Source organism: Xenopus laevis, chromosome 3S (genome assembly GCF_017654675.1).
Source record: "Xenopus laevis strain J_2021 chromosome 3S, Xenopus_laevis_v10.1, whole genome shotgun sequence".
NCBI lineage: Eukaryota > Metazoa > Chordata > Amphibia > Anura > Pipidae > Xenopus > Xenopus laevis.
In genome coordinates, this window is record NC_054376.1 from 9,923,712 (window position 1) to 9,936,625 (window position 12,914).

The 12,914-nt window shown below is 44.1% G+C and overlaps 1 protein-coding gene across 1 annotated transcript; it reads left to right on the top strand.

Annotated features, from left to right (window-relative positions):
* Positions 1-218: 218 nt before the first annotated feature.
* klhl42.S (kelch like family member 42 S homeolog) lies at positions 219-6,242 on the top strand. Its single transcript, XM_018254878.2, has 3 exons — positions 219-1,745; positions 4,243-4,436; positions 5,407-6,242. Exons 1-3 carry the CDS (start codon positions 916-918, stop codon positions 5,838-5,840), a joined length of 1,458 nt encoding a protein of 485 aa, XP_018110367.1. The 5' UTR covers positions 219-915; the 3' UTR covers positions 5,841-6,242.
* The last annotated feature ends 6,672 nt before the right edge of the window (positions 6,243-12,914 follow it).

Consider the following 12,914-nt stretch of genomic DNA (forward strand, 5'->3'; position numbering starts at 1 on the left):
CTTTTTAAGTTTGTACTTTCAAAACCCGCCTGGGCTTTAAATTAGTAGCTGGAAAACTACCAACCTGGCGACCCTGCTTAGCACTTCCCTAAAGTCTCTCAATTAGACAGATTTTATTTGGATAAAAAATAGGCTGAACGTTACGTGCAAATATCGACTGTAGAACAAGTGATCAGAGACGTGCCCGCCGCAAACTGATGGGACCACGATGCACATAGAAGGCCTGTTTCTAGGAAGGAGGCGGGCTATCATAGAACAGCCTATGGGCGGAGGAGGGGCGTGTCTATGAAGGAGCCCCTCTGTAGGAAGCAGCTGTGGGTACGTGAGGGGCGTGTCATTAGGTTTGCGTATCACAAGGGAGGGTGGAGCCAATAGAGGAAAGACTGCATTTTTTTCTAAACTGCAGCAGCTATCAGGAAGTGGGATTGGAATGACTGGATGGTCAGTTTGTATTGGGAAGTGATCGGTGTTTTCTCCCTGGGCAAAGTGGTAAGGTTAATGGGGAGCCTGACAGACATCAGAATCAGCCAATGGGACTGGAGAGTTGATACAATGAGCGAGTCGTTCCTGTAGCTTGTGTGAATGTGCAGAGCTGATGGGTTAGACTATACTGGTCTATTCTTTGCTTGGTGGGGGGAGTTGGCTCTGGGCTGGTTTTTCTGTTGACTGAGAAAGTCTTTCATTGTGATCTGGGGGTGTTATATTTATTCTGTGCCTGGGATCCTTGTAACCAATGAGATGCCCAGAGTGGGTGTGTAATAACCCAATTCTAATGCTAGTTACTGCTGCTTAATTCCCTGAGTATGGGGTGCAGAGTGTGAGGTTGTTATGGTGGTGAATCCCTTTCCTGATTCCTCCTGTCAGATCATAATGCCATGATTTCTGGGTTCTTGATGACACAAGCAGGTACAAGTGATGTCCTCTCTAGACACAGTACAGATACTGTTGGGTTCTAGGTGTTACTCTGTGCCCAGGGAGCAGCTGGTGGCTCAGAGTGGTTTCTTCCAGGCACTATTCCGGTCGGGAATGAGAGAAAGTCATGGGGAGCCGGTGACCCTGCATGGTCTGACCCCTGAGGGCCTGGAAGGAGTTCTCCGCCACATCACCGGGGGTTCCCTTCTGGAATCTCAGGGGGATTCGGAATGTGGTTTCCAGGTTGTTTCTGTGGAAGGGACAGAGTGTTTCCCTCTGGAGGATGAATCCACAGACACCCTGGAGTCATTGGGCCCTTTACAGGCCGTGGTGGAAGCAGCGTCCTACCTACAGGTCCAAGGTCTTCTGTCTGTCCTGCAGTCCACCATGTCTCTGGACACTTGTCTGGATCTGCTGGATGTGGCGCAGTTGCACGGCCAATGGGATTTGGCGTCAGCAGCTTTGCAATTCATGGCTACCCATTACCATCCCATGTTGAGGAGGAAAGACTTTCAGCAGAGCCCAGAGTCTCTCAAAAGCCGTGTGCTGGAGGAGAGGCTAAGAGGAACCCCTGCCCTGATGGTCCTGTCCCAACAGGGCTCTGACAACTGGGTGCTACTAAGGTACCTCGAAGGAGGAGGTGGTTGGCAGGTCGTGTCCGGAGAGCTACCACAGAGTATGCTGAGGGTGCAATTCTATGGGGCTACCACTCTCCATAACTACCTCTTTGTGGCTGGAGGTAGGAGAGACAATGGACAAGAAATCAGTGCCGTGCACTCCTACAACCCGAGCAACGGGTGCTGGACTCAGGAGCCGTCCATGAATCAAAAGAGGTAAACAGGTGGGGAATACATACAATTGAAAAGAATTGTTTTTCTCAGTTACTTTGCTTTCTTTTCAGGTGCTGTCCTATTGGGCTGTATTCTGCACTGTGTTTTTAATCTGGTGACAAAGTAGAGGTATGGGACCTGTTATCCAGAATGCTCAGGACCTGGGGTTTTCTGGACAATGGATCTTTCTGTAATTGGGATCTTCATACCTTAAGGGCAGAGACACAAGAACAGATTTGGGGTGATTGGTCGCCCAGCGACAAATCTCTTCTTCTTCGGGGGGACTAAACTGCCTCCCCTGTCTTCCTGCCGGATGGAATGGAAATCGATGGCGGAATGGCTCATTCGTTTTCCGAAACATGGGGCGACTTCGGTAAAGAAGCACTCCGAGTGCTATCCCGCCGGAGATTGACATTCTAGCCGGCAGGGGTGGCAGTTGGGGAGAATAGTCGCCCCGAAGAAGAGGGCTAATCTGCCCAAATCTTTGCGTTTGCCCTTACCCTAAGGTCAGGACTACACAGCCGATTCCGCCGTGATCCAACAAGCTGCGCAAAATCGCAGGCGTCACGTCGGATGCGACGGAATTAAGGTAAGTAATGACAGTGTTGGATTGTGTCGCATTGTTGATGCGATGCGACATGACTGTCAGATGCAGATGCAACACGATCCGAAAATTGAATACTTGCCTTATTTACGTTGCATCCGACGTGACGCCTGCGACAGAATTGGCCGTGTAGTCTTGCCCTAACTCCACTAGAAAATCATGTAAACATAAATTAAACCCAATACACTGGCTTTTCTTCCAGTAAGGATTAATTATATCTTCGTTGGGATCAAGTACCAGGTACTGTTTTATTATTACAGAGAAAAAGGAAATCATTTTTAAAAATCTGAATTATTTGATTATAATGGAGTCTATGGCCTTTCCATAATTTGGAACTTTCTGGATAACGGTATCCCAGATAAAAGAATCCCATGCCTGTACCCATTCCTGGCCGAGGAGTCTGGTGGCAGTTTCCATTAATATCCAGCTCCTTTGCAGGATTCAAGTGCTTCAGCTGTCAGAGAATAGGCCTTGCATGCCAGTCTTTTATTCAGACCATTGCCTGGCTGCTGGGTCAGTGACCCTAGCAACCCCTATCAAGTTCATCTTAGTGTTTTAGTTATTCATTTTTCTTTATAGGTTGTCTTCCAGTCTCTCATTCACACCAGTTCCTAGTTGCTAAGGGAAATATACTACTACTCTTTGAGTAGCGTTAGCAACAGTGATATGTTGGCTCATTTTGACTGCTGGTGTTTTCCACAGGACAGCAGCCCTATGTGCCACAGGCTTTAAAATTATTTAGTCTATATGATAATATATTTTCCAGTTTACTTCCCCTTTATGGCCCCTGTGCAAGGTTCCACACCCAGTGTTCTGAAGTTGGAGGAGGTTATATAATAAAATGATAACATGCAAACATATATTTATAGACTGAGTCATGTATTGAGAATCTAAGCACACCTGCTATTTTATTGTCTATAGAAATTATATAAATACAAGAGGTGCCAACTTCTAAACAGGATCCATATTGCCCTTTAGATGTTATCTAACTACAACTCCCATCCTTATTACTCTAATGGACATGTAGGGGGCAAGAAGGCTGTTCCTGCTGAATTGTGCTTATTACAGGGGAATACCTATGCTGCCATAGTTTTATTATATCTCTCTGTACAGACTATGAGCAAACTTAGGGGACTGTTCCTGCTGAATTGTGCTTAGTACAGGGAATACCTATGCTGCTATAGTTTTATGGGATCTCTCTGTACAGACTATGAGCAAATTAAGGGATAATATCTAGCAGCAGTCTCAGAATTCTGGTGTTCGCTGTGTATTGTATAGGGCAGTCTCTATGAGGGTTGCGGGTGCTCAGTGTTGCACCCCTGTGCTGGATCTGCAGCCTTATTTGGCTCCATCTAAGCCACTCGCTTCCCTGGCAGATAGAGGTGGAGCTGGAATACTGGAAAGGTTTCTTTAGGATAATTTCCAGAGACCTTATAGGGACATGGCAGGGCATGAAACAAGGCAGAGAATAGTGGGAGCAGTTGCACGGCCAATGGGATTTGGCCTTGGCTGCAGGGGATGTTGGGAATTTTGGTCTGTAAGTTCCTAAGTTATGCTGTGACCTACAGTACACTGTTATGTTACAGTAGACTGGAAGTTGCAGCCAGTGGTTTTCCGTGTGTTGAACTATAACTCCCGGAATCACCAGAGAATCAACACTGGCTCACATATGATTTTTTTTTACTGTTGCTGTTGGAAATGTAGAATCTATGGCAACTGCAAAATAGTATGTGCCAGTGCTGCATGATGTGCAAATACCTATTGGAACCCGTATGGTGTCTGTAATGCCACAACCCCATACCTCATGTATCATTTGTTCACTGCAAGTTTGTAACGATGCTACGGCCCTCTGACCTCATGTCTCCATTTATGGCTGTGTCTCTTTGCTTCTCACAGGTGTAATTTCCGCTTGCTGGCTGTTGGTGGGGCCCTTTATGCCGTCGGGGGCCAAACTCTGCAAAACATGGAGTGTTACATTCCTGCTCAAGACGCTTGGACTCCCGTGTCCCCTCTACCAGAAACACTGACCGAGTTCTCTGCATGCGAAAGCCACGGGAAAATATACGTGGTGGGAGGTTACACGCCTTGGGGTAAGAGCATAACTACCCCACCTATATGATTTAGACACATGATAGCTTCTAACTTTAAAGGGTAAATACACTTGGCCTGTATTCATTCACCCCATCTGAGTAAGTGAATACAATCTCCAGGTACAGGGCTGCTCTCTTTTCCATGGTAGGCCAAGTGGGTGTGATCCTTGTGCCGAGTATCGATGAGACATCAGGAATGATTGCTGCCTGGCACTCAAAGAATAGTACCTGAAGTGGATGCACTTTTCAGCAAACAGGAGCTTTGGCTCTAGGGGTTAAGGTTAGCAATTATATTCATCAGGGGCACACCCCCAGTGAATAAAGCTGGACATGCTAGACATGAGCAAATCCTTATGTTTGCTTATAGCCACCATAGGTATTCCTCTGTAATAAGTACCATAAAAGTATTCCAGTACCCTGTACTAAGCAAATTCAGCAGGGACAACCCCCTCAATGTGCTCATAGTCTGTACAGAGAGATACCACAAAACTATTACAGCATAGGTATTCCTCTGTACTAAGCACAATTCAGCAGGAACAGCCCATAAGTTTGCTCATAGTCTGTACAGAGAGATCCCATAGAACTATGGCAGCATAGGTATTCCCCTGTACTAAGCACAATTCAGCAGGAACAGCCCCAAAGTTTGCTCATAGTCTGTACAGAGAGAGCCCATAAAACTATGGCAGCATAGGTATTCCCTGTACTAAGCACAATACAGCAGCAACAGCCCCCTAAGTTTGCTCATGACTTGTAAAGATCCCATAAAATGATTGCAGAATATACATCCCCCTGTACTAAGCACAATTCAGCAGGAACAGCCCACAGAGAGATACCATAAAACTATGGCAGCATAGTTATTTTCCTGTACTAAGCACAATTCTATAGGAACATTTTAGTTTTGTTTTCCTGTTAAATATATAGGTGGGAAGAGTCTATCTATCAGTTCAGTTCGCTTTGTTTTCCTCCACAGGGCGTAACCTGAATATTTTGCGATACTGCCCCTCGACTGACGAATGGTGCGTGTTTGATGTCTGCCAGTTGCATGTTCGGAAGCAGCAGATGGTGTCTCTGGAAGAGACTATATACCTGGTTGGAGGGTGTGTGCGTAACATAAAGTCAGGCCAAAGCGAGGATTCCTTGGGTATTCACTCTTATAACACGAAGACGAAAATCTGGAATTGCTTGAAGGTCAGTACGTCAAAATCTGGACTGAGCGTCAACTGTGCGCTGCACAACGATGGAATCTATATTCTGAGTCGGGACATGAGCCCAACAACGGGGGCAAGGCACCGCATCTTTCTCAAATACTTTGTGTTCACCGGGGGCCTTGAGTATGTGCGTGGACCACCCTCTGAGGGGAACAACATGCAGCTCTGCTCATTGTACCTGCCTCAAGCACTATGAATAATTTAAAGGGCCAGGTAACAAAGCCCTAAACTATGGCCGACTGCTCCTACTACTAATGCCAATAGGAGAACATCATGCACTGACACAGAACACAGTTGCTTCATATTTGCACCTCCCCACAGTATGAACTCCACCCCTTCCTCTGCTGGGCCCAACCTCTTCCACTGTTGGTTACATTATAAACCAGGGCAGCGAATCGGACTGCATTGTGCTTTATTGAAGCTTCAAAGGCCAAAAGAAAGGATATTTATGTTTACATTGGTTAAAGTGCCCAGGCATCAGAATTAATTTTTCCTTTATTGATTATTGTTGGTAAATAACCAGACCAATTTATTTACATTCTTTTGGATTAACAGAACTAAATTGCAATGATATTAAAACCAAGCCATATTATCATAATTTTTATTGTATTTGTCTTTATACAGTTGGCACGAGCTTCTGAATTTGCCACCCAGATTCTTTATCCTGGTGGAATTAAATGATACATCTTTTGAAGGAAAAGGAAAGTTAAACTAAAGAAGTAGCTAGAAATGTTGTACATTATGTTTCTGTACCAACCTCAGGCAACCACAGCCCTTTAGCAGTAAAGATCTGTGCCTCCAAAGATGCCCCAGTAGCTCCCCATCTTCTTTTCTGCTGATTCACTGCACATGCTCTGTGCTGCTGTCACTTACTGAGCTTAGGGACCCACTCACAATATACAGTACACATAGAATAGAAATGTCACAATATAAGGCTGATTAGGAATTAATACAGATAATTACTACATGGCAGCACAGAGACCAGTGCAATTTGCATCAGAATTTAATAATCAGCAAACCTGTAGCATCAGCTTATATTACAGGGGAAGCTAATTTTCTGCTGGATAATTAGTGACGAGCCCTAAGCTTAGCTTCTCAACAGCCAATCAGAGCCCACTGAGCATGTGAGTGTCACAGAGTGTCACTTTCCAAGATGGTGACCCCCTGTGACAAGTTTGAAGTCCTGGATCATTGCTGCTATTGACAAGCTGAAACTTTAGCCTCGTGCAATAAGTTCAATATATAAAATATGGCATTTTTAGTCCTATTAATTTTTAGGGTTTCCTTCTCCTTTAAACACTTCTTTTAGGACACTGAGAGAGTAAAGGTGACAATAACCAGGCTGTAATTACGTGCTATTAATAGGTGACAAAATCAGTGAAGAAGACTCACTTGAGTCTGGGGAATTACTCCCTAAGTTACCTAAGACATTTTGTTGGGGGCATTGTTAAGGACAGAGAGGACCACATGTTGTATTTACAAATTTCTCATGTTGGTACCAGAATAAAAAATATGTTTTCAAATGCAGGACGTAAAATGACTGGTAAAATGGGAGAGCTGGAGGGAAAATATGATGTGATTGGTGTGGCTGAAACATGGCTGAATGAGTCACATGACTGGGGAGTTAATATCAGCGGCTATACTTTGTTTCAGAAGGACAGGAGGAGGGGTATGTCTGTTTGTTAGGCAGGATTTAAAAGCTTATATAAAGGAGGAGGTTATGTTTGAAAATGAGGGGAGGAGCTCTTCACTGATTGTAAAGAGTCCAGCAAATAAATTGTAGGAGTCACTATAGACCCCCTAATGTAAGTGAGGAGGAAGAGGCCAAGCTCCTGATGCAAATAGAAAAGGCTGTTTGTTTGGGAAAGTAATGATAATGGGGGATTTCAATTACCCAGATATTGACTGGAGCAACAGTACTGCCAGTTAATGAAACAAGTTTTGAAACTGTTACATGACAATTTTATGGCATGAGTTGTTGAGGAGCCAACCAGATATCATGTTATACTAGATCTAGTTATTTCTAATGACCCAGAACGTATAGCAAATATGCAAGCCAATGAAACCCTGGGTAATAATGACCATAATGTGATCTAATTTAGTGTTTGGTGTAAAAAACAAATATTCTCTAGGGCAATAAAAACCCTGAATTTTAGAAAAGCAAATTTTAGCTCCTAATGGGCTGCTCTTCGGAGTATAGATTGGAGCATTATGTTTTCTGCTAAAAACACAGAACAGAATGGTTGTTATTAAAAAAAGATTTTTACTGTTCTCAATTTATTCCCTTAAGTAGTAAGTAGAAGCATCAAGAACCACCCTATGTGGCTTAATATAGAATTAAAGAAGTTTAAAGAAGAGAAGTCTGCGGGGACAGAAACTGCATTTAATGAATATAAACACTATAATAAGTGTTGTAAAACAGCAATCAGGAAGGCAAAGTTAATGAAAATGAGGAGTTCATTGAGGTAGAGGCTAAGTCTAATCCCAAAATGTATATATATATTTTTTATAATCATTTTTATTGCTTTTTCAAAACAAAATACAAAACAAAAAGAAGGTAGGTGGAGATACAAATCACAGTGTTTGTCATTCAAATTTTAACATGTACACATCCGTACACATTGACAGGTACATATCCCTGCATTGCACTTCAAACATCAGAACATTACACATTGACAAGTCATACTTATTCAGTTTCTCAGGTAGGATCAGCACCTGGTTGTAAAGCTTCCACCCATCCTGTCCAGACCAGCTCAAACTTATTTGGTGTATTTCTTTGTATACACACTAATCGTGCCAGCGTAATATGTTCCTGTAAAAGGTTTTTCCACATCTGTACAGTGGAAGGGCCTCCCGATAACCACTTAAGGGCTATGCATTTGCGTGCCAGGAATAACGATTCCCTCAGAGATGTTAACACATAATGCGACTTAGTGAGAGATGTAAGAATACCTAGCAGGCACACCTTTGGGTTCACAGGGATTCTTATCTCAGTAATATGGGTAAGTTCTTCAAATACTTTTGCCCAAAATGAAGCCAGTACTGTGCAGCTCCACATCAAGTGAAAGAAATCGGCACTTGGCAGGTGACATTTGGGACAACAGTCATTTGGCCTAATATTTGCCCGGTGCATACGCACAGGTATGATGTATGCTTGATGTAGAATAAGAGTTTGGGAGAATCTACTTCTTACGTTAAAGGACACCAAACTGGGAGCCTCCAAAGCCTCCTCCCATTCCTGATCCTCTAGGTCACTTATAGCTGGTTCCCACCTTCCTCTGAAATTTCCAGTTACACCTTTCTTATTTTTCAGTAACACAGAGTAAAGCCATGATAAGGGGTGATTTCTGCAGAAGCTAGTGAGATATTCCAACATATTTTCTAGTGGGGATTTAGATATGACGACCGGGGATAGTGACCATTGAGCCTTAGAAGCCTGTTTAAGTTGGTAAATTGTTACCAGGCTGTAACCGCCACATCAAAATCAGCTTCAATCTGCCCGGGGGTTTAAAAAAAAACATCCACATATAGGTGTTCAATGACCTGTATCTCCTGAGGTTAACTGCAAATCCGCATTCTGGAAATGAGGGGTCCCCTTGTTTTCCCACAATGGAGTATTGGGGGAAATCCCCTGGTATTGAATACGTTTCAGTGCCGCCTCCCACACCCAAAAAAGTGTTCTTATCAATGGAAGGGGGCAGGCGAAGTTCTGTAGATGTTCTAAGAATATCAGCGACGGTACCGCCATGCTACCCCAGCCCTTACTAAGAACGACATAAGAGGAATCTGTTTCATCTCGTTTAGACCATGGCAGGAGATGGTGCAATTGTGACGCTAAGTAGTAAGATCTCCAATCTGGGAGGTCCACCCCACCCTGTAAGCTTGGAAGTTGTAAAACTGAGTATGCCAGTCTGCTGCGCTTGCCTGCCCAGACAAATGTTTTGTTGTCAGGATCTAGCCGTGTAAATACCTGTTTTGGTATGTAAACTGGGGAGTTTATGAATACATACAGTAGCTGCGGCAAGAAGATCATTTTACAAATAGCCACTTTACCCGGTGGTGTTAAGGGGAGGGAACTGCATGCCTTCTTCATTTGACTGGATATTTTAGTAAGTATAGGGTTTAAATGATCTTGCAGGTAATTACAGTGGTTTTTGGTAAACGATATTCCTAGATATTGAACCCAAAATGTATATTAATAGTAAAAACGTGCAGGTTGTGTGTGTGGTTTCTTTAAATAATGGTAACAGCACAGTTGTAACAGATACTAAAAAGTCAAATGTGCTAAATCAGTTCTTTTCTTCAGTGTATACAATAGGGGAGTTGGGAGTTCCAAGACCCACCTCATAGCTTCACTGTTGGCTCACCTCAAACTGGTCAGTGGCTGACTCAGGATATGGTTCATAAAGCTTTAATAAAAATGAATGTGAACAAAGTGCCAGGGCCAGATGGAATTCACCCCCCGGTTTCTAAGAGAGCTTAGTTCAGTTTTAGGCTGGCCTCTGTTTTTACAACCTTCCCAGAGACAATTATCACACTGTTACTATAGGCACCATCTCTCCCTACTATACCTGCTATCCCACAGTCACACTCCCTTCCCAGAGACTATTATCCACTGTTACTATAGGCACCATCTCTCCCTACTATACCTGCTATCCCACAGTCACACTCCCTTCCCAGAGACTATTATCCACTGTTACTATAGGCACCATCTCTCCCTACTATACCTGCTATCCCACAGTCACACTCCCTTCCCAGAGACTATTATCCACTGTTACTATAGGCACCATCTCTCCCTACTATACCTGCTATCCCACAGACACACTCCCTTCCCAGAGACTATTATCCACTGTTACCATAGGCACCATCTCTCCCTACTATACCTGCTATCCCACAGTCACACTCCCTTCCCAGAGACTATTATCCCACTTTTACTATAGACACCATCTCTTCCTACTATACCTGCTATCCCACAGTCACACTCCCTTCCCAGAGACTATTATCCACTGTTACTATAGGCATCACCTCTCCCTACTATACCTGCTATCCCACAGTCACACTCCCTTCCCAAAGACTATTATCCCACTGTTACTATAGGCACCATCTCTCCCTACTATACCTGCTAGCCCACAGTCACACTCCCTTCCCAGAGACTATTATCCACTGTTACTATAGGCACCATCTCTCCCTACTATACCTGCTATCCCACAGTCACACTCCCTTCCCAGAGACTATTATCTCACTGTTACTATAGGCACCATCTCTCCCTACTATACCTGCTATCACACAGTCACACTCCCTTCCCAAAGACTATTATCCCACTGTTACTATAGGGACCACCTCTCCCTACTATACCTGCTATCCCACAGTCACACTCCCTTCCCAGAGACTATTATCCACTGTTACTATAGGCAACATCTCTCCCTACTATACCTGCTATCCCACAGTCACACTCCCTTCCCAGAGACTATTATCCCACTGTTACTATAGACACCATCTCTCCCTACTATACCTGCTATCCCACAGTCACACAACCTTCCCAGAGACTATTATCCCACTGTTACTATAGGCACCATCTCTCCCTACTATACCTGCTATCACACAGTCACACTCCCTTCCCAAAGACTATTATCCCACTGTTACTATAGGCACCACCTCTCCCTACTATACCCGCTATCCCACAGTCACACTCCCTTCCCAGAGACTATTATCCACTGTTACTATAGGCATCATCTCTCCCTACTATACCTGCTATCCCACAGTCACACTCCCTTCCCAGAGACTATTATCCCACTGTTACTATAGGCACCATCTCTCCCTACTATACCTGCTAGCCCACAGTCACACTCCCTTCCCAGAGACTATTATCCACTGTTACTATAGGCACCATCTCTCCCTACTATACCTGCTATCCCACAGTCACACTCCCTTCCCAGAGACTATTATCCCACTGTTACTATAGGCACCATCTCTCCCTACTATACCTGCTATCACACAGTCACACTCCCTTCCCAAAGACTATTATCCCACTGTTACTATAGGCACCATCTCTCCCTACTATACCTGCTATCACACAGTCACACTCCCTTCCCAAAGACTATTATCCCACTGTTACTATAGGCACCACCTCTCCCTACTATACCTGCTATCCCACAGTCACACTCCCTTCCCAGAGACTATTATCCACTGTTACTATAGACACCATCTCTCCCTACTATACCTGCTATCCCACAGTCACACTCCCTTCCCAAAGACTATTATCCCACTGTTACTATAGTCACCACCTCTCCCTACTATACCTGCTATCCCACAGTCACACTCCCTTCCCAGAGACTATTATCCCACTGTTACTATAGGCACCATCTCTCCCTACTATACCTGCTATACGACAGTCACACTCCCTTCCCAGAGACTATTATCCACTGTTACTATAGGCACCATCTCTCCCTACTATACCTGCTATCCCACAGTCACACTCCCTTCCCAGAGACTATTATCCACTGTTACTATAGGCACCATCTCTCCCTACTATACCTGCTATCCCACAGTCACACTCCCTTCCCAGAGACTATTATCCACTGTTACTATAGACACCATCTCTCCCTACTATACCTGCTATCCCAGAGTCACACTCCCTTCCCAGAGACTATTATCCCACTGTTACTATAGACACCATCTCTCCCTACTATACCTGCTATCCCACAGTCACACTCCCTTCCCAGAGACTATTATCCCACTGTTACTATAGACACCATCTCTCCCTACTATACCTGCTATCCCACAGTTACACTCCCTTCCCAGAGATTATTATCCCACTGTTACTATAGGCACCATCTCTCCCTACTATACCTGCTATCCCATATTCTACTATATCACCCCGTATTTCTCTGGAGTGCTTTTGCAGGCAGCAGATAAGTACATCATACAGAAGCAAGAGGTATATGGGTGAATCCGTGCAGAGAGGAATATGGCTGCAATGAGAGAGAAATACTGTAGGATTGTCAGAATCAAGTGATGTTGCTCAAAGTGAATGTGCTCAGTGTAGGACTCAATGTAACTGTACAATATTGATGTGATGTGATGGGAGCAAAGCACATGCTGAATGGAGACATGAGATTCAGACCCTGAAATGGTTCATATGAAATCTTGGACTAACAGGATACACTGGATATTAAACAGCAGCCCTTCTGTATGAGTACTGAGCATCTTATTTGGACTCACATGGGGGCACTAAGTTTCATTGTTTGTTGGATGCTGTATCTTAGGTTTA